Source organism: Oratosquilla oratoria, chromosome 20 (genome assembly GCF_046742065.1).
Source record: "Oratosquilla oratoria isolate Oo_2021 chromosome 20, ASM4674206v1, whole genome shotgun sequence".
Classification (NCBI taxonomy): Eukaryota; Metazoa; Arthropoda; class Malacostraca; order Stomatopoda; family Squillidae; genus Oratosquilla; species Oratosquilla oratoria.
Window position 1 is genome coordinate 44,813,243 of NC_134796.1, and position 20,000 is coordinate 44,833,242.

Genomic DNA, 20,000 nt, shown 5'->3' on the forward strand with positions numbered 1-20,000 from the left:
CTTATTCTCGGTCTTTTTCTCGTGTTTAGTCTTCCCGCTTCTGTTTTCCAGACACCGTTCGCTCACTCCCTCCATGGGCCAAGGCAACCCCAGCAGCCTTTGATCCACCTATCTTACAGTTTTCCCTCCATTTCCGATAGGTTGGGTTGGGTTAGGTTAGGTTAGGTTAGGTTAGGTTATGTAGGTTAGGTTGGGTTAGGTTAGGTGAGGTTGGGTTAGGTTAGGTTAGGTTAGGTGAGCTTAGCTTAATTAACAGCAACAAAGTTGAAGAAGATGAAAAGAGGTTGGATAGGTGAGGTTAGGTTAGGTTAGGTTTGGTTAGTTTAGGTTAAGTTAATTAACAGCAATATTAGTAGATATTTTTCTTGGGGGATATTTTCCTTGGGGGGGTATTTTCCTTGGGGGGGTATTTTCCTTGGGGATATTTTCCTTGTGGGGGGCTTATTTTCCTTGGGGATATTTTCCTTGGGGGTATTTTCCATGGGGGGTTATTTCTAGTTGTTGTTGTTTTTTCGTGGAATATTTTTTTCCTACGGCGGATATTTTCGTTGGGGAATGTTTTCCTGGAAACCTTTCCGCCACACTCCATCCTCTCTTGCCACACCCATCAAATTTCTCGAACACTTCATCTCAAAAACATTAGGATTCCTCATTTCTTCCTCAAATTTCCAAGTCTCGCTCCGCGCGGTGCCGTGGGCGCAACAACTCCTTCACAAAGTCATCTCCTCCCAACATTCATTCTTTTTTATCAACCTACCCATCTACCTCTCTGCCTGTCTATCTAATTAGCCCCTTGTTCTGTATGTGTCTGTTTATTTGTCTTTTCTTTCTTTGTTACTCTCTTTCACGTGACGCGTGCACACCAGCAAAATCTGTCGTCTGCTTTACACAAAGCCAACAATACACGTTTCCTGCCATTCAGTGGTGTATTCAATTTTTTTTTTTTTGCTCATTATGAACCCTACAACCACCCCTACCACCCCCTCCCCACCCTCACCCAACCTAACCTTTTGTTTACGAGAGTCAACAATACCTCCCCATTCTTTGTCCTCTGTAAGGCAAGCATCCAGTTCGATGCTCACTAATGTAGTCGTTCTGTAGGACCCAATCTACCGTCGAGATGGGAGAATTATCCTTATATTTGTGATCACTTCTTCTTGGTACAAACGTCCTTGGAAACACAATTCATAAGACCCCTACGGTGAAGTGATATTGATACGTTTTATATGGTAAGCGCCATTTTCTCTTTTTCACCCTTGAGAACTAGGTCCGGAATATATAAATTCTATTCATGAATCCAAAACGAGCCTGTCTATTTCCACTACAAAACATAGATTATACCATCTCTTATGTACTTCATTTGTGATTGGCATTGATTATTTTGCGGCTACTAGGAGCCTCTAGAATCTAGACCCCAAAGGATTCTAGACATTTAAAAGGATTTTGTTCTAACTAAACATTAAATGATTTTATTCTGTTTAGAGAAATCCCTCAGGTCCAATAAAGTTCACAATGAAGTTCACAAAAAATAAAAAAGTAAAAATGTGCCTTATACTTGTACCAATTTATTCCTTTACAGAAAATATTCATTGATAGTATTGTGTCTTAGAGGGTGTTTCCACGGTCTAACAGTTCGTCGAACGCGGTTCGACAGACACGTGTTGAAAGTGATGTGTGAACGGGGTATTTGGTTGTCGAACACGTTGTTCGACAACCAAATACCCGTGTAAACCCCGTCTTATGTTAACGTCCTCATAAATCCGGTACATAAGAATTGCTTTCGCATGCATCACAATTTGTTTCTAATGAATTAAATAACCGGTTTACCAACAGAGTGGTTAACGAGTGGAATAGACTTAGTAACCATCTAATGAGCTTTGAAACAATTGTTTGTTTTAAGAGAAGGTTAGATGATTCTATGGATTGTGATGACAGATGGTGAGGGACATGGGAGTGCCTAGTGTAGGCCCTATGGTCCCTTGCACTCTCCTCCATTCTTATGTTCTTATGTAAATCAAACCTTGTCTGCGTATCCTTCGAAGGATTGTTTTGTGCCCGGTTCCCCCGACGTAACATCTCCAGATTAGTGCTCCAGTTTCTTGTCAATGGTTTTTCTCCACCTCCTTCCTACTCTTTCTCCCACCCTCTCTCCCACCCCGTCTCTCCCTCCCTCCCTCTCTCCCCCGTCTCTCCCTCCCTCCCTCTCTCCGTGTCCCTCCCTCCCTCCGCCTCTCCCTCTCCCTCACTCTCTTTCTGTCTCTCTCCCTCCCTCTCTCCTCTGTCTCTTCCCCTCCTTCCGTCTCCCTTTCTCTTTCTCTCCCTCCCCACCTCTCTCTCTCTCTCTCTCTCTCTCTCTCTCTCTCTCTCTCTCTCTCTCTCTGTCTCTCTCTGTCTCTCTCTCTCTTTCTCTCTCTCTTTCTCTTTCTCTCTATCTCTCCCTCTTTTTTTCTCTCTCCCTCCCTCCGTCTCCTTCTCTTTCTCTCCCTCCCATCTCCCTCTCTCTTTCTCCTTTCCTCCCTCTTTCTCTCCTTCCCTCCCTCTCTCTCTCCTTCCTCCTTCTCTCCCTCTCTCTCTTCCTTCCTCCTTCTCTCTCCATCTCTCTTTCTCTCCGTTTGACCCTTCTCTTCCTCCCTCTCTCTCCCTTCCTCTCTCTTCCTCCCTCCTTCACTCTCTCCCTTCCTCCCTCCCTCTCTCCCTCTCTTTCTCTTCACCTCCCTCTCTCTCTCTCCGTTCCTCCTCCCGCTCTCCTCCCTCCTCCTCTCTACCTCCCTTCCTCTCTCTCTCTCCCTCCCTCCTTCCTATCCCTTCCTCTCTCTTCGTCCCTCTCTTTCTCCCTCGCTCTCTCCAAATTGAGCCCCGTCACTTTTCCTTCCCTGTAACCTGTGTCCGTTTTTCCTTGACTAGACTGAACAATAGACTGTGACACATTTCTCTGTGTTTACTCTTTTGTGATTCTCGTACACTGGTTTCCTCTGGATTCGCACTTTCCAGTAGTCCTTACTGGAGGCCCTTAAGGCGTTATCATACTGGGCTATTTTACCCCCAACCTCCGATTAATCGGCGGTACCGCCCACCTCCAACACTTTTCCCGCCGTGAAGTCACTATGGCAAACTATTTTTTTTTTTCTCTCGTTTGATTTGCTGGAGGAAAATTATTTTTCTTCAGCAAAAGTCGGAGGAAAAATAGCCCAGTGTGATAACGTGCCCTTTGTGCTCTCTCCTTTGTTTCTGCACTTAATCCATTCAGAAATGGGTGAATGGGTGAGACCTTCGTTATCACACTGGGCTTCCACGGGCTTCAACACCAACGGTTCTGTTGAGAGTTCGTTTGAGTAAATATGACTTTGGTTACGATATTTTAATTTTCAAATCTCCAAATATCAAATTCTCTTTCCGCCGTACATAGCAAAGCTCAGTGATGGACCACGAGATTGTGAACCTATACGAATATTAGACATACTATTGAAATGTTCTTAGAGAAGTGTAGATTTCTGTAAACGAAGTCATATTCTAGTTATCCAAATGGAGGTTGGAGATAGGATGTCGAAAGAAAACTAGCCCAGTGTGATAACCACTTTATACATTATATCCAACCATCATCAGACGTAGAGTGATAGTAGCGTCATCGGAACCGTGCTGGTCTCGTATTCGCTTAGTTGTGGGTTCGAATCCCGCACTCTTCTCCGACCCTTAGCAGTGATGGTTCATTGCCTGACCCAAAAGCTCTCTAAAGCGCATGATAAGGAAAAGGTGACGGCTTCGGCCGCAGCAACTCGGCATCTCCTGGCGCGGGATCCTCGTTTTCTTGGTCTTTCGTTCCACCGCGAGGATTTATGATAATTCGTTCCTTCTGTTCCTTTGTTTTCTTCGACGCAGGTATGGCTCTACGGAGGAGGCGATTTAGTGTCGATTTACTAAGGCTTCCTTTGTCTAAACCAGGGCTCACAAAACTACGGCCCGCCACCACACAGTACATGTAAAAATGAATAAATAAATAAATGAATAAGTAAATAAATAGATAAATAGACAAATACATAAATAAATAAACATGCTTATTATCTTTATTTTTTGTGCGTGTATTTTGCATCTAGTGTATTGGTAAGTAAATATGTTTCTTCTCTTTATTTTTTGTGTATTCACTCTATTGTATTGAAGAAAATGCTATATGCGTCCCAAGTTCGTCATTTTCTCAGTTATCTTGCCAGTTGTGAAAAAAGTTTGGTGAACCCTGACTTAGAAGAACCAAATCGACTCAAGAACCAGAGCTCTTTGGAGGCTTCCGACCTCTTGGGAGAGGGTAGTGAAGAAAAATTATTAAGTAGAACAAGCGATTGTTTCATGGAAGACTCAATGACCAATTGCTTGCTAGGCGAGGAGTGCATCACGCACTCCTCGCCTAGCAAGTGTCATTCGCTCATAGAAACTAAGAAAAAACCTTGGTCTCAAATACAAGAAATAATTGTCTCAAAATGTCATGAAATAGATTTAATTTGGGAGGGGGTAGAAACAATTTTGCCAACCGCGTAGTTAATGAATGGAATAAACTCTCTGCAGAGGCAGTGCAATGTAGTTCAGTTCGAAGCTTTAGGATTCGTTTAGATAAACACCCAAGCAAGATGCTGTAATGCCTGCCATTTTATATTTGTTTGTTATTATTTGTCTGTTTATTATTATTTGCTTAATTTTCATTTATCATTAGTTATCTGTCAATTTATTATCATTATTTTCCTGTTTGTTCATTATTGTACTATACCTATGCATTTATCATTATTAATGCTGTTATAATCTTTTATATGTTTATTTATTTATTTATTTATATTTTATACGCATCCGACCTAGTTATGGACCAAAAGGTCTCCTGTCGGCATGCCTCTCCTTTGTAATCCTTTGTAAACTCCTTTCCTCCTATGACAACTGCCCCTCTGTGGTTCCTCCTAATCCAGTGTGTAGACCCACTCACCCACCGACTGACGGCCACAGTTGATTTCTTTCCTTTCTGTTGGTTTCTAAACCTTCTGTTCATCACTTCCAATATATGTTATCTAAGGTTTGGTTCCATTTGAACGCTTCTCAAATGCATGCTTCCCATATAGACGCCTCCAAACCTAACTTAACCTTACCTAACTTAACATAACCTAGCCTAATATAATCTAACCTAACCAAACAACCAAACTAAAAAAACATTTGGACAAAACAAAGAAACTAATACAACAATATACAAACAATGCTCAGTGATGAATTATGCGAGTCCTGCATGGGCTCCTAATCTCAGTGAGACACACAACACCCTTCAAATCATACAAAACAAAGCCCTAAAAACAATTACAGGCTGCACAAATACAACACCTACAGACCATTTACACCATGAAACAAAAGTCCTCAAAGTCAAGGACCACCTCGACATGAGAGACACACAAACACTTGCTGCAGCCACCACAAACACATCACACCCGCTACACTACATAGCAGAACACCCACACACACCAAGAAACATTAAAACAACACCCAAAGACCTGTATCACACACAGATACTCTCTTCTCTTCCTCCACAACCACCAAATACCAGCCTCCGGAAACATATTCATAATCATATCACTCACCGCTCTATTAACACACTGAAAGACAACACACTGCTGCATGCCAGACCCCCTGATATCCACCCCTCTGAATCCTCTCTCTCACGAAAGGACAGAGTCCACCTGGCCAGACTGTGGTGCGGCCACCACCCAGCACTTCTAAGCTACCAGAAGAGGCTGGATGACCGCATTGTGAACAACTGCCCAGGATGTGACACTTCATCCCATACCATACAACACAACATACACTCTATAAAGGATTTGTGGGAAAACCCAGTTTCGGCTGTAGCATTCCTTGGGGAGACGGGACTGCTCGGACAGACAGTCTAGGGAACGACAACAAAAACAACAACAACAACTAAAAAACAAACCAAATCTAACCTAATCTAACCTAACCTAACCTAAATCAACCTAACTTAACCTAACCTACTCTAACCAAGCCTAACCTAACCTAACCTAACCTTACCTAATCTAGCCTAACCCAACCTAGCCTAACCCAACCTAACCTAACTTAGCCTACCCTACCCTAACCTTACCTAGCCTAACCTAACATAACCTATCCTAACTTAACTTAACCTAGCCTAACCTAACCTATCCTAACTTAACCTAACCTAACCTAACTTTATCTTACCTTACCATAACTTAACCTAACCTAACCTTATCTTACCTTATCTAACCTAATCTAACCTAACCTAACTTAACCCAAGCCTTATTGATCACAATATTTGTTTATTAGTACAATTTCTTTTTAAACGTTGAAATGGGAAACGTCCATCTCAGACAAAATCTTATCTAAAACCTGTCCTGAAGACCTAAGAACAGTCTGTTCACATCGAATGGAATAGATTTTGTAACCATTTAGTGAGCGCTGAAACTATTGGTCGTTTTAAGAAAAGATGAGACAACTTTATGGATAGGGATGGCAGGAAGTAAGGGACATGAAACTATCTAGTGTAGGCCTTATGGTCTCTTGGAGCCTTCGCCTTTCTTATGTTCTTTTGTGCTTATATTGTTTTAAGAGAAGATGATACAACTTTGTGGATAGGGATGACAAGTGGTAAGGGACATCGAACTGCTCAGTGTAGGTCTTATAATCTACGAGTATTGCAGTCTCCTCTACTTGTCCAGTGTCAACGGAAAGTTAGCAAACTTGCCTCCAAACTATCCTAGTGTAAACACTTACTTGCAGGACAAGTTAACTTGCAACTAGCATTAGTGGTTACTAAATTGCCCAGTGTCAACGTCGTTCATGATTGCCTCGACCTTCCACCCACTTGGCAGGGTCAAGTGATGCACTTTCTCTCGTCTTTCTCCACAGGTTGGGTTTCCGGAGGATCAACACGACGAAGAACATCACGTATCTACTGGACAGTCTCCTGAAGGGATACGACAAGAAACTCCGGCCCAGCTTCGGAGGTAAGTTCCGATTAAGAAGAATATGATTCAAGGAGGCCGCGCGGTAACCCATGAGATGCTGGTCGTGAGTTCGATTCCTGGGACCCGTTGCATGCTTTTTACATTGGTTTGCCGCAACTGACAGGATTTTGCACTACTAGGGGTTTTTCACTTCCCACTTCTTGGGAGTAGGATGATGGGTATGATATTAAGACATATAAGCAAAGGAATCTGAGAATCTAATGACCCCATTTCAGTACAATGTAAAATGTTCGAATTTTTAAGATTCATTTAAGCCCCAGTCACACCAAGCTTACGACCTGTTTCCGACCACCTTCGACCGAAAATCAAGCGATCGGTCGGCGACACAAAACCTATACAAGGAATTGAAATGGAAAAAGTTAATGTGGTTGATAAGATGAAAATCTACGTACTGGAGACTATTCAGTGTGTGTTATAATATATCTATCTATACATCGAGCTATCTATTCATCTATATTATTACCGACTACCAGCGACTTCCATAGATTACCTGCAACTGTCTGACGACCACCTGGTCGCCAGTGGTCGGAAACAGGTCGTAAGCTTGGTATGACTGGACCCTTAGATAAACACTCAAGCAATATGCTGTAATGACTGCCAATTGTTTGGTTCGCTTGTTTATTCATTTCTTCTTTTAACTATTTATTCTTAACATCCGACTTGGTTATGGACCAAAAGGGCTTCTGTCGGTATGCTTTTCCTTTGTTATCTTTTGTAATGTTCGTCTTTGTGTCATATCTATGCTTAGAACTGTTAAATAGTGCGAGTAGTTTAGATATATCAATGGTCATCAATATTATCAGGACCTACTTATAATTACACTAATTCATTCTTCACATTTTTAAATCCTGTATGAGGGACATATGATATCTGGATAATGGTATAAAAACCACTTTGATACACATGGAAATAAGCTCCACCGTAAGGACTCGAACCTTTACCTTAGCGACCGCTTATTATGAAGCAAAGACGACAGCTTTGAGCCACCCAGGCTGTACAAAAGGAACAACCTGGACTACAACCTGATAGTTCCCCGACGGTACTAGGCTTAGCTCAGTCTCTATTCTAATTTCACCGAGTCCTTAGCAGTCGCTAAGGCAAAGGTTCGAGTCTTTGCGGTGGCGCTCATTTCCATTTGTCACAATGACACACAATGACACACAACTGATATACATCTTTATAGAGTGTATAGTAAAATTATATCCATATGTATTGACATGTATACATATGTTATTTTTATCAAATGCACCCTTTTCTTAGGGTTAGCATTTGACTCGCTGGCCGAGCGGATTAGAACGTCGCTATTTGCGGCGGAGGTCGAGGTGACGACAGTTCGAACCCTGCCGCCAGCGAGTTGGACCAAGGGCATGGTTCATTAAATCCCAAGCTCTACAAAGTCCTATGTAAGGGGGACCGTCCTAGCCTTCTGATAGGGAGAATTTTGTTACGTATAACCAAATCATCATCATTATTGACTAAATGTCTTCGTGAAGGTGGAAGTTTGGACTCCTAACTCCCAAAAAATTGGAAACTGGGAATGCCAATCTCCGAGTTACATCTGTTTTTGGTAAGGCAGAGAACGAAAAGGTGGAATAGTTTTTCAAGCAAGCGCGGGAATCGATCCCCCCCCCCCCCCGGACCATTCGCATTTCGTGGCTGCAATTTCCATGTTAGTCGGGATCTCGAACCCAGGTCTGAATAAATTTGCCAGTCACCGCCGATTCTGCGCACTTTGACGGGGTGCCATGATGAAATATTTGTCACTATAACATGAAAAACACTTCGGCGCGCACGCACACACACGCACACACACACACACACACACACACACACACACATACACACACACACACACACACACACACACGGCTCGATGGCGCAGTTGCTAGAGTTACCGGCCGCCACTACGGCGGTCCGGGTTCGAATGCCGCCCAGGGCTGAAATAATTTCAGTGTCGCTGCGCTGCGAGTCGTTACTCCAACATTCGTGGGCGGGGAGTTGGGTGTGTGTGTGCGTGTAAGGTCACAGCATTACCCATGGATCAGTCATATATGAGCTCTGATCTCTCCTCCGGGAGGGAAATAGCTGTCGATCACGTGTCCAACCCGTGATCCAAGCCCATAGTGAATCACACGCACACACACACACACACACACACACACACACACACACACACACACACACACACACACACACACACACACACATGTTTTGGTTTGTTTATGTACGAAAGATTGTGTATATGGAGATTTATACGTGTTCCTGTACCTTGGCAGCATATTTGTTTACAAATACGTGGATTACACCAGTGGTTCTCGACCTTTTTCACACTTCATTCCTTCCCTCATGAATTCTCAATATTTGTGTGGCTCCCTTTCATTTGTCTTCCCAAAATCCCACCCAGCAAAAAAAAAAAAAAAAAAAAAAAAAAAAAAAAAAAATAGGAATAGAAAATAAATGTTGATAAAGAGAAACCCTTTGTTTTGTTACAAAGTTGACAGTCATAATAATCTTATGTATCTTCTGCCAGGACAAAGTAATGGATTTTTTCAGGTTCTTCACATTATACACATTATATGGAAATATATAATTTGTAACAGAAGGCCATGCCCTCCCATCTAGAGTCTTGTCATGGTTTACTTTTTGGGCCACCTGGTTAAGAACCACTGAGTTAGGCAATACTTGGGTATTTAGTATAAACTTTCATTTTGATAGACTAACACCTACATTATTCTAATTACGTTATTTGTGCTTGTATATTTGCAGGGGATCCCACCATTGTGGAAATCGACATTGAAGTACGAAGTATGGGCCAGATCTCCGAGATGGATATGGTAAGTATCTTCCAATAATAATTTCGCTTATATTATCCTATTTGTCTGGCTTCCTCAAGCTTTTATTTTATGTTTTCATTATATTGATACTTGTCTATCTACATTAATCAGCATTAACATGTATGTTTGTCTATGTATACATCAACTTGCCTAGTTGTATTTTCGTTCTTTTATTATATTGTCTGTCTACCTTCCTCAACCTGTCATTATATATCTTATTCTATGTATACGTTAACTTATCTTATTCCATTTTTGTTACTTTATTGTAATGCCAAATAACCTTTAACTTTAAAAAATGCTCCTTTTTGCTCTCTCGCCACTCCCGACACCCTACCTACCACAATCCCAAACTCAAATTCACCTTTCCCTTTCAGTTTAGCTTCACTCAGTCCTAACACATCCATCTTTCTTCTATCAAACATACTGCCAATCTCCTCCTTTATTCTCATTTGTTCCACATCCACGCAAGTTTAAAGAGACAATTACGAGAGTTCTGACTACCACAATCCCAAACTCAAATTCACCTTTCCCTTTCAGTTTAGCCTCACTCAGTCCTAACACATCCATCTTTCTTCTATCAAACATACTGCCAATCTCCTCCTTTATTCTCATTTGTTCCACATCCACGCAAGTTTAAAGAGACAATTACGAGAGTTCTGACTACCACAATCCCAAACTCCATTTCACCCTTCCCTTTCAGTTTAGCTTCACTCAGTGACATTTCCATCTTTCTTCTTACAAACATACGATCAATCTTTCTTTTATTCTCATTTGTTCCACATCCACGCAAGTTTAAAGAGACAATTACGAGAGTTCTGACTACCACAATCCCAAACTCAAATTCACCTTTCCCTTTCAGTTTAGCCTCACTCAGTCCTAACACATCCATCTTTCTTCTATCAAACATACTGCCAATCTTCTCTTTTATTCTCATTTGTTCCATATCCACGCAAGTTTAAAGAGACAATTACGAGAGTTCTGACTACCACAATCCCAAACTCAAATTCACCTTTCCCTTTCAGTTTAGCCTCACTCAGTCCTAACACATCCATCTTTCTTCTATCAAACATACTGCCAATCTTCTCTTTTATTCTCATTTGTTCCATATCCACGCAAGTTTAAAGAGACAATTATGAGAGTTCTGGCCGTGGTATTCCTGCTACAATCTGTTTTGCCTTGATCCTTTGCAAAAAAACTTGCAGAGGAAGAATTACCAGTCCTTTGACTCTGTCCCATTTAGTTACTTTCTGCTACACACGTTGGAACAGCAACAAATGGGATCAAGGGGGGTCAGAGGAAAAGAAGGACTGCAAAAGTAGAGAAAGTCCTTCAACATTCTTTTAAATGAATTCTGTCTGAATGAATTCTGTAAAGAAATTGTCAAGGCGAGTGTATCCACCTTTGTGGTAAGTCACGGGTGATTGATCACACTTTCTTATTGATGAGTTGCTCGTGATTGGTAAGAACCTCGTCTTAGCTCCGTCAGAACGACTCACGGAATCACAGTATATGTTTTCCTTTACTGTGAGTTTGAGACGACATATTCGTGGCAACTGAACAAAATTACAACTTCATATACGTATGAGGGTTAGTGAATTGTGCTGTTATTTCAAATAAAATCACTGGCCTGAGCAAATCTTTGCCTTTCATGTCCCAGTCGCAATAACTAGTAAGCAAAACTTTAATCGAAATAGTGACCAGGTCACTAGCCAGAGGCATTTGCAAGATAAATAAATTCTCCTGGCGTTAGCCAGAACGAAATCTTTAAACGTTCCAGTTGGTACATTCAAACGTTAGAAGGTCAAGAAGTAAACTATAGAAAATAATATCGATCACGTGTTCTGTGTAAGAAACCAAGAAATATTGGTTTTCGTTGAACCTAGTGGAACCCGAACTTCAAATACAGTGTCTCTCTCCATTCGGATCGTTACATTTTGGCGGGAAGAACGGGTTAGAATCGATGACGATGACGACGACGATAACGACGACGATGCCGATGACGACGACTATGACGATAAAGATGACAACGATGACGACGACGACGACGACGACGACGACCCATATCAGACCATCGCGAGCAAATTCTGACTGCAGAGGAAGGCGGGGAGGGGAGGAGGGGAACAAGGAAGTGCAGGGCCAGACGAATGCAGTCAGGGTTGGAGGACGTCACGGAGTGAACGGGGATGAATTCGAGTGTGCGTGGGCTGGAGTAGTGGTGAAACTGGTGCAAGAGAAAAGAAATAGCTAATGAAAAATGAGGAGGATGGGGATGACGACGACGACGACGACGACAATGACCACCACCACAACGACGACCACCACGACTTCGACCACCACCACTACGACCACTACCCCGACAACCACTACGACCACTACCACGACCACCACGACCACCACCACGACCACTACCACGACCACTACCACGACCACAACCACGACCATCACGACAACCACCACGACCACAACCACGACTACAACCACGACCACAACCACGACCACCACGACAACCACCACGACAACCACCACGACCACCACGACAACCACCACGACCACCACGACAACCACCCCAACGACCACCACGACCAACGTTACGACCACGAGCACGACCACGACGACCGCCACTACGACCACGACCATTACAACGACCACAACCACAATCACCACGACAACCACCACGACCACCACTACGATCACCACCTGGACCACGACAACCACCACCACCACGACCACCGCGACAATCACCATGGCCAGCACCACGACCACAACCACGACCAACTTCACGACCACCACGACGATCACCACGACAACCACTACGACCACCACGACAACCACCACGACCACCACCGCGACCACGACGACCACCACAACCAACATCACGACCAACATCATGACCACGACCACAACTACCACCACGACCAACATCATGACCACGACCACAACTACCACCACGACCACAACCATCACTACGACCACGACCACCACAACAACCACGACCACCACAACCACCACGACCACCACAACGACCACGACCACCACAACGAAAACGACTACAACAACGACCACCACAACCACCACAACCATGACGATCACCACCTGGACCACGACCACCACGACTCCCACCACAATTACATCAACCACTATGACCACGACTATGACCACCACAACGACCACGACCACCACAACGAAAACGACTACAACAACGACCACCACAACCACCACAACCACCACGACCACCACGACTCCCACCACAATTACATCAACCACTACGACCACGACTATGACCACCACAACGACCACGACCACCATCATGACCACTACCACAACCACCACCACGAACACCACCACCATGACCACCACCATGACCACCACCATGACCACCACCACCATGACCACCACGACCACCACCACGACCACCACCATGTACACCACCACCATGACCACCACGACCACCACCACGACCACCACCACCATGACTACCACCATCATGACCACCACGACCACCACTACGACCACCACGACCACCACTACGACCACCACCACCATGACCACCACGACCACGACCACCACCATGACCACCTCGGCCACGACCACGACCACCAACATGACCACGACCACCAACATGACCACTACGACCACCACTACGACCACGACCATCACGATAACCACGACGACCACAACCGCGACCACCACCATGACCACTACCACAACCACCATCACGACCACGACCACCATCACCACCACCACCGCCACGACCACCACGGCCACCACCACGACCATCACCACGACCACCATCACGACCATCACCACGACCACCATCACGACCACCACCACCTCCACCATGACCACCATCTCGACCACCATGAACAACACAAAGAACACCACCACGACCACCACCACCATCACGACCACGACCACCACCACGACCACCACCACTACGACCACCACCAAGAACACCACGACCACTACCACGACCACCACCAAGACCACTACATATGACCACCGCCACGACCACGACCATGACCACTACCACAATCACGACCACGACCACCACGACCACCACCTCGACCACCACCACGACCAACCACCATGTCCACCAGCACGACGACCACCACGACCACCATCACAACCACGATCACCACGTCCACCACCACGACCACGAACACGACCAACACCATGATCACAGCCATCACAATATTCGTGGTTGAAGCGGCAGCAAATGGTGTACGTAGAGACAGGGACGAGCTTTGCTCAATGGTGTTTCCCCCCAACGCCCTCCCCCCTCCCCCCCTCCCCCCCTCAGCCCCGCACAAAGCTTCAAAAGCGAGGCCAGACACAAACACAAAGCTAGTGTCAGTTAGTGGAAGCCCCACAATTATATATATATAGTGTTAAGAAGTGGTCTCCAGGACGCTGAAAAAAAAGATTGACAATACTGGGAAGAGGGGAAGGAGACGAGAGAGGTCTAAAAAGAGTTTGACTAGTTTCACACGTATCGACTTTTCGCCGTCCGCCGTCCACGTCGTGACGTCGTACTCTCAAATGATCATGAGTACCTATGGACACTTTCACACGTTGTCGTGGTCGTGACGTGGGAAAGCGTCCATAGACATCCATAGTTATTTGAGAGCACGACGTCGCGTCGTGAACGGCGCACGGCGAAAAATCGATACGTGCGAAACAAGTTTAAAGGGTTGAGTGAGGGAGGTAAGAATGACGTAAAGGATCATTGCGATCTATAATGGGGGAGGGGAGGGGAGGGGGAGGGAGAGGGGAGGGATGGGGGGAGAGGGGAGCGGTAGGTCAAATGAGGGGAAATCAGGGAACAGAATGAGGACGGTCCGAAGCGAGCCAGGTCTTTTGTTGTTGGGGAAAATCGAAAAGTTGGGTCAAGGGAAGAGAGGCAGGATCCTGCGAAGCAGGAGAGAGAGAGGGAGAGAGAGGGAGAGAGAGAGAGAGAGAGAGAGAGAGAGAGAGAGAGAGAGAAACAGACGGACAGACAGACAAACACAGGGAGAGAGGAGAGACAGAGAAATAGAAAGGCAGACACACACAGACAGACAGACAGACAGACAAACAGACAGTTTGGGGGGTGATGTCCGGGGAAGGAGAATGAAACTGTAGGTAGAAGATTAGCTCCTTCGTTAAGCTATTTTATAATTTTATTTATTTATTCGGATATTCATTTGTTGGTTTATCTATTGATTTATTTATTGATTTATTGACCTGTTTATCTATATGTCTTTTATTTGTTCATTTTTTCAATTTTATTTCTATTTTATTCTTTTGCATTATTTTTTTAGAGGGCAAATATTTTTCTTCAGCTGGTGAGGGGAAGGGAGGGTTACTTGCCCAAATAGGGAAAATCCTCTTCAAGAAAACACTTCCCCTTCATTTCAGGGGGTCTGCCACAACAGAATTTGCAGGATCTCCCATCAATAAATCGAAAAGGGAGGTCGAAGGAGAAGAAAGAGAAGGAGGAGGAGGAAGAGGTGGGTGAGGAGGAATAAATGGTGGAAGAAGAGGAGAAAGAGGAGGAAGAGAAGGAGGAGGAGGAGGAGGAAGGGGAAAAGGAGCAGGAGGAAGAGGAGGAAGAAGAAAAAAGAGGAAGAGGAGGAAGTAGAAGAAAGAGGAAGAGGAGGAAGAAAGAGGAAGAGGAGAAAGAAGAGGAGGAAGAAGAAAGAGGAAGAGGAGGAGGAGGAAGAAAACGAACACAAAGTAAGAACAAACAATGGCAGGCCTATTGTTTACTAAACTAAGCTACAGTTAAGAAAACAGGGCAGAAGATGAACTAACACTACTACTACCACTATCCTATCCAATTACAATTAAATGCCGGGTTGTCAGACCTTTTATTGCAAGGGATAATATTTTATATGCGGATTGGAGTACAAATATTTATCTAAGCGATTTTTAAATGTTATTGTGTTACTTTCAAAGACAGTGGAAGGTAACGAGTTCCACACATTAACAACCCAGTTAAAGAAGTGCTTACTGTCATTCGAAGAAAATATTTTACCAATTACTTTAAAATCGTGACAACTTGTTGTATTTGATTGGTCTAATAAGAAGTAATCTTCAACATTAATGTTGTCAAAGCCTTTGAACATTTTAAAAACCTCGAAGAGGAGGAGGAGGAAGAGGAGAAAAAGGAAGAGAAGGAGAAAGAGAAGAAGGAAGAGGAGGAGGAGGGGGAGGGAGAGGAGCAGGAGGAGGAGGAGGAAGAGAAGGAGAAGGAAGAGGAGGAGAAAGAGGAAGAGGAGGAGGAGAAAAAGTGGAGGAGGAGGAGGAGAAGGCGGAGGAGGAGGAGGAAAGAACTGATGCGATTCAATGTAATGTGGTCAGAAGCCAAAAAAGGTGACATTCACGCTGATCAAACGAAGCTGGAGATTGAAGGTTTGGGAGAATGCCTCAGGAGGAGGAGTAGGAGTAGGAGGAGGAAGAGGAGGAGGAGGAAGAGGAGGAGGAAGAAAAGAAGGAGGAAGATGAAAAGGAAGAGGAGGAAGAAGAAAAGGAAGAGGAGGGAGAGGAAGAGGAGGACAAGGAAGAAGAGGAAAAGGCGGGGTAAGAGGAGGAAGAGTGCCTCAGGAGGACGAGGAGAGGAGGAGGAGAAGAGGCAGAGGAGGAGGAGGAGGAAGAAGGGAAAGAGGAGGAGGAGGAGGAAGGGGAGAAGGAGGAAGGGGAGGAGGAGGAAGGGGAGAAGGAGAAAGGGGAGGAGGAGGAAGGGGAGGAGGAGGAAGGGGAGAAGGAGGAAGGGGAGGAGGAGGAAGGGAAGAAGGAGGAGGAGGAAGGGGAGGAGGAGGAGGAAGAAGGAGAGGAGGTGGAGAAGGAAGGGGAGGTGGAGGAGGAAGGGGAGGAGGAGGAAGGAGAGGAGGAGGAGGAAGGAGAGGAGGAGAAGGAAGGGGAGGAGGAGGAAGGGGAGGAGGAAAAGGAAGGAGAGGAGGAGGAGGAAGGAGAGGAGGAGAAGGAAGTGGAGGAGGTGGAAGGGGAGGAGGCGGAGGAGGAAGGGGAGGAGGAGGAAGAAGAAAGGGAGGAGGAGGAGAAAGAGGAAGAGGAGAAGGAGGAGGAGGAAGGGGAGGAGGAGGAGTAAGGGGAGGAGGAGGAGGAGGAGGAGGAGGAGTAAGGGGAGAAGAAAGGGGAGGAGGAGGAAGACGAAGGGTAGGGGAGGAGGAGGAGGGTTCTAAAAAGGAGGGTGCGTGGGGTGTGGGGTGGGTGGGGGTGGTGGGGGTGGTGTTCGTGTGGGAGGCTCTTTTGAAGCGGTGGCCAATATCTACATCTCCTCCTCCTCGTGCGCGCGAGCAAAAATGGAGACCGAAGAAGCGTAGGAGATGAGATCTGAGTTTTGCCTCCGACGCCGCTAGGAAGAGGAGATGATGATGACGGGACGGCTGTGAGGGTGAAATGAGTGGAGTAAGAGGAAAAATGAGGAGGAGGAGGAAGAGGAGGAGGAGAGAGAAGAATGGGAGAAAAGGGAGGGGGAAGAGGAGAAGGAGGAGGAGGAGGGGGAGCATGAGAAAAGACGAGAAGAGAAAAGAGAGGAGAGAGAAGAAAGAGGGTGAAATGAGAGAGGCAAGACAAGGAGGACGAGGATGACGACGAAGATAGGGAAAAAGAAGAAAAGGAGAAATGGAAGAGAAGGAAAAGGAGGAGGACGAGTAGAAGGAGAAAGAAAAAAAGAAGAAAAGGGAGGAGGAAGAGGAAGTAAAGGAGGAGGAGGAGAATGAGGAAGAGGGGGAGGAGAAGGAGGAAGAGGAAAAAGAGGAGGAGTAGGAGGAAGCGGAGAAATAGTGAACCCTTGGAGGCGTGATCTGGTGAATTGGCGAAAGTAGGAACCAAGGTCTAAGTAAACAGGTCTAACCGCTGGAGCAGTTCTGCGCAGCTTCTGACGTCGTTTGGATGCGTCCATTTTCTCTTTGTGATACACTGAAGAAAACTGTGAAACGCCAAGGAAGACAGGAACTATAATATTTTATATATATATATATATATATATATATTATATCATATATATTATATATTCATATATATAGACAGGAACTATAATATTTTATATATATTTATATATATATTTTATATAATATTTGTCAGAATATAACTAATTGAGTGGAGCGGTGCGAGCGAAGGCGACGTCATTTTCGAACGACGGACCAACTTCAACTGACAGCTATAGGACCCGCTAACCCCACTTTGAACAGCCAGGTGACGTTCACGGGCTCGCTGCGCCAACTCCCTCGAAATTCGGTCGGAAGTGGTTAGACCTTATATTCTTAGATCTTGGTAGGAACGTGAGTTGACCCTTAGTATACTCGTATAGTGTACATATGGGGGTGACTGTATGTCTTCGCCAATATAGACGCTCTCAAACCTAACCTATCCTAACATAACCTGACCTAAAACTGAACTAATCCTGACCTAACCTAGCCTATCATATCCTAACCTAACCTAACCTAATCTGACCTGACCTAACCTAACCTGACCTGACCTAACCTAACCCAAATTACCATATCCTAACCTATTCTGACCTGACCTAATGTGACCTAACCTAACCTGACCTATAATAACCTAACCTGACCTAACCTAACCTAATCTAACCTTAACTTTAACTTAACCCAACCCAACCTAACCTAATCTGACCTGACCTAACTTGGCCTAACCTAACTTACCATATCCTAACCTAAACTAACCTATTCTGACCTGACCTAATCTGACCTAACCTAACCTGACCTAAAATAACCTAACCTAACCTATCCTAACCTAATCTATCCTTAACTTTAACTTAACCCAACCTGACCTAACCTGACCTGACCTGACCTAACCTAACCTGATCTAACCTAACCTAACCTAACCTAACCAGATCTTCTGTAGATTGAGTAGAACCTGATTTAATAAAAAGTCGCGTTTGCAATTGAGATGCGCTGGTGGCGTCATCGGAAGCGTGCTATTCTCGCACTCGCTGAATTGTGGGTTCGAACCCCACATTCCTCTCCGATTCTCAGCAGTGGCTGTTTGTTACCTGCCCCAACAGTCCCTAAAGCGTGCTGATCTCGCATTCACCTAGCTGTGGGTTCGAATCCCACATTCCTCTCCAATTCCAGTCAGTGACTGTTTGTCATCTGTCCCCTAAAGCGCATACACATAGGACAAAGGTGACGGTTTCAACAGCAGCTACTCAGTGCCTCCTGGTGTAGACTCCTCAATCTCTTCTTGAGGAGGCGTCTTGGAGTCTTAGTCACAGCCGCTTCCTGCGATGGTTCCTGAGGCCGGAGGATTTGCTGGAGGCGAGGATGTTTTTTTTTTTTTTTATTTTTTTAGCATCGAAGAGGAGGAGGAGGAGGACGAGGAAGAGGACGAGGAGGAGGACGACGAGGAGAAGGAGAAAAAGGAATAGGAGGAGGAACAGGACAAGGAGGACGACGAGGAGAAGGAGAAAGGGGAATAGGAGGAGGAGGAGGGCGAGGAGAAGGAGGAGGATAAGACGAGGAGGAGAAGGAGGAATAGGAATAAGAGGAGGAGGACAAGAAGGAAGAGGGATAGGAGAAGAAGGAAGAGAACGAAGAGGAGGAGGATAGGACGAGGAGGAGAAGGAGGAAGAGGAATAGGAGGAGTAGGAAGACGAGGGGGAAAAGGAGGGAGAGGAATAGGGGAGGAGGAGGAGGACGAGGAGGAGAAAGAGGAAGAGGAATAGGGAAAGAGCAGGAAGAGGACGAGAAGGAGGAAGAGGAGGAGGAGGAAGAGGAATACGAGGAGGAAGAGAAGGACGAGGAGGAAGAAGAGAAGAAATAGGACGAGGAGGAGAGGAGGAAGAAGAATAGGGCAAGGAGTAGGAGGAAGAGGAGGTCGAGGAGGAGGAGGAAGAGGAGGTCGAGGAGGAGGAGGAAAAGGAAGAGGAGGAAGAAGAAGAAGATTAATAGGACGAGGAGGAGAGGAGGAAGAAGAATAGGGCGAGGAGTAGGAGGAAGAGGAGGTCGAGGAGGAGGAGGAAGAGAAGGTCGAGGAGGAGGAGGAAGAGGAGGTCGAGGAGGAGGAGGAGGAAAAGGAGGAGGAGGACGAAGAGGAAGAGGAGGAAGAGGCGTTCGATGGTGTTGAAAAGTGAATGTGCAAGAGACGTGAAGGGATGACTCTAATCGAGGAAGTAATGTTGTGCAGGTCAGCAGGT

The 20,000-nt window shown here is 45.3% G+C and overlaps 1 protein-coding gene across 2 annotated transcripts in view; it reads left to right on the forward strand.

Moving 5' to 3' along the window:
• The window catches only part of LOC143036526 (gamma-aminobutyric acid receptor alpha-like), a 297,723-nt gene that overhangs the window by 208,745 nt on the left and 68,978 nt on the right, over nucleotides 1-20,000 (forward strand). For both annotated transcript variants that reach the window (XM_076203989.1, XM_076203990.1), the window contains exons 5-6: nucleotides 6,895-6,992; nucleotides 9,780-9,847. In XM_076203989.1, coding sequence (XP_076060104.1) covers nucleotides 6,895-6,992; nucleotides 9,780-9,847 — 166 coding nt within the window. The remainder of the gene's footprint in view (nucleotides 1-6,894; nucleotides 6,993-9,779; nucleotides 9,848-20,000) is intronic.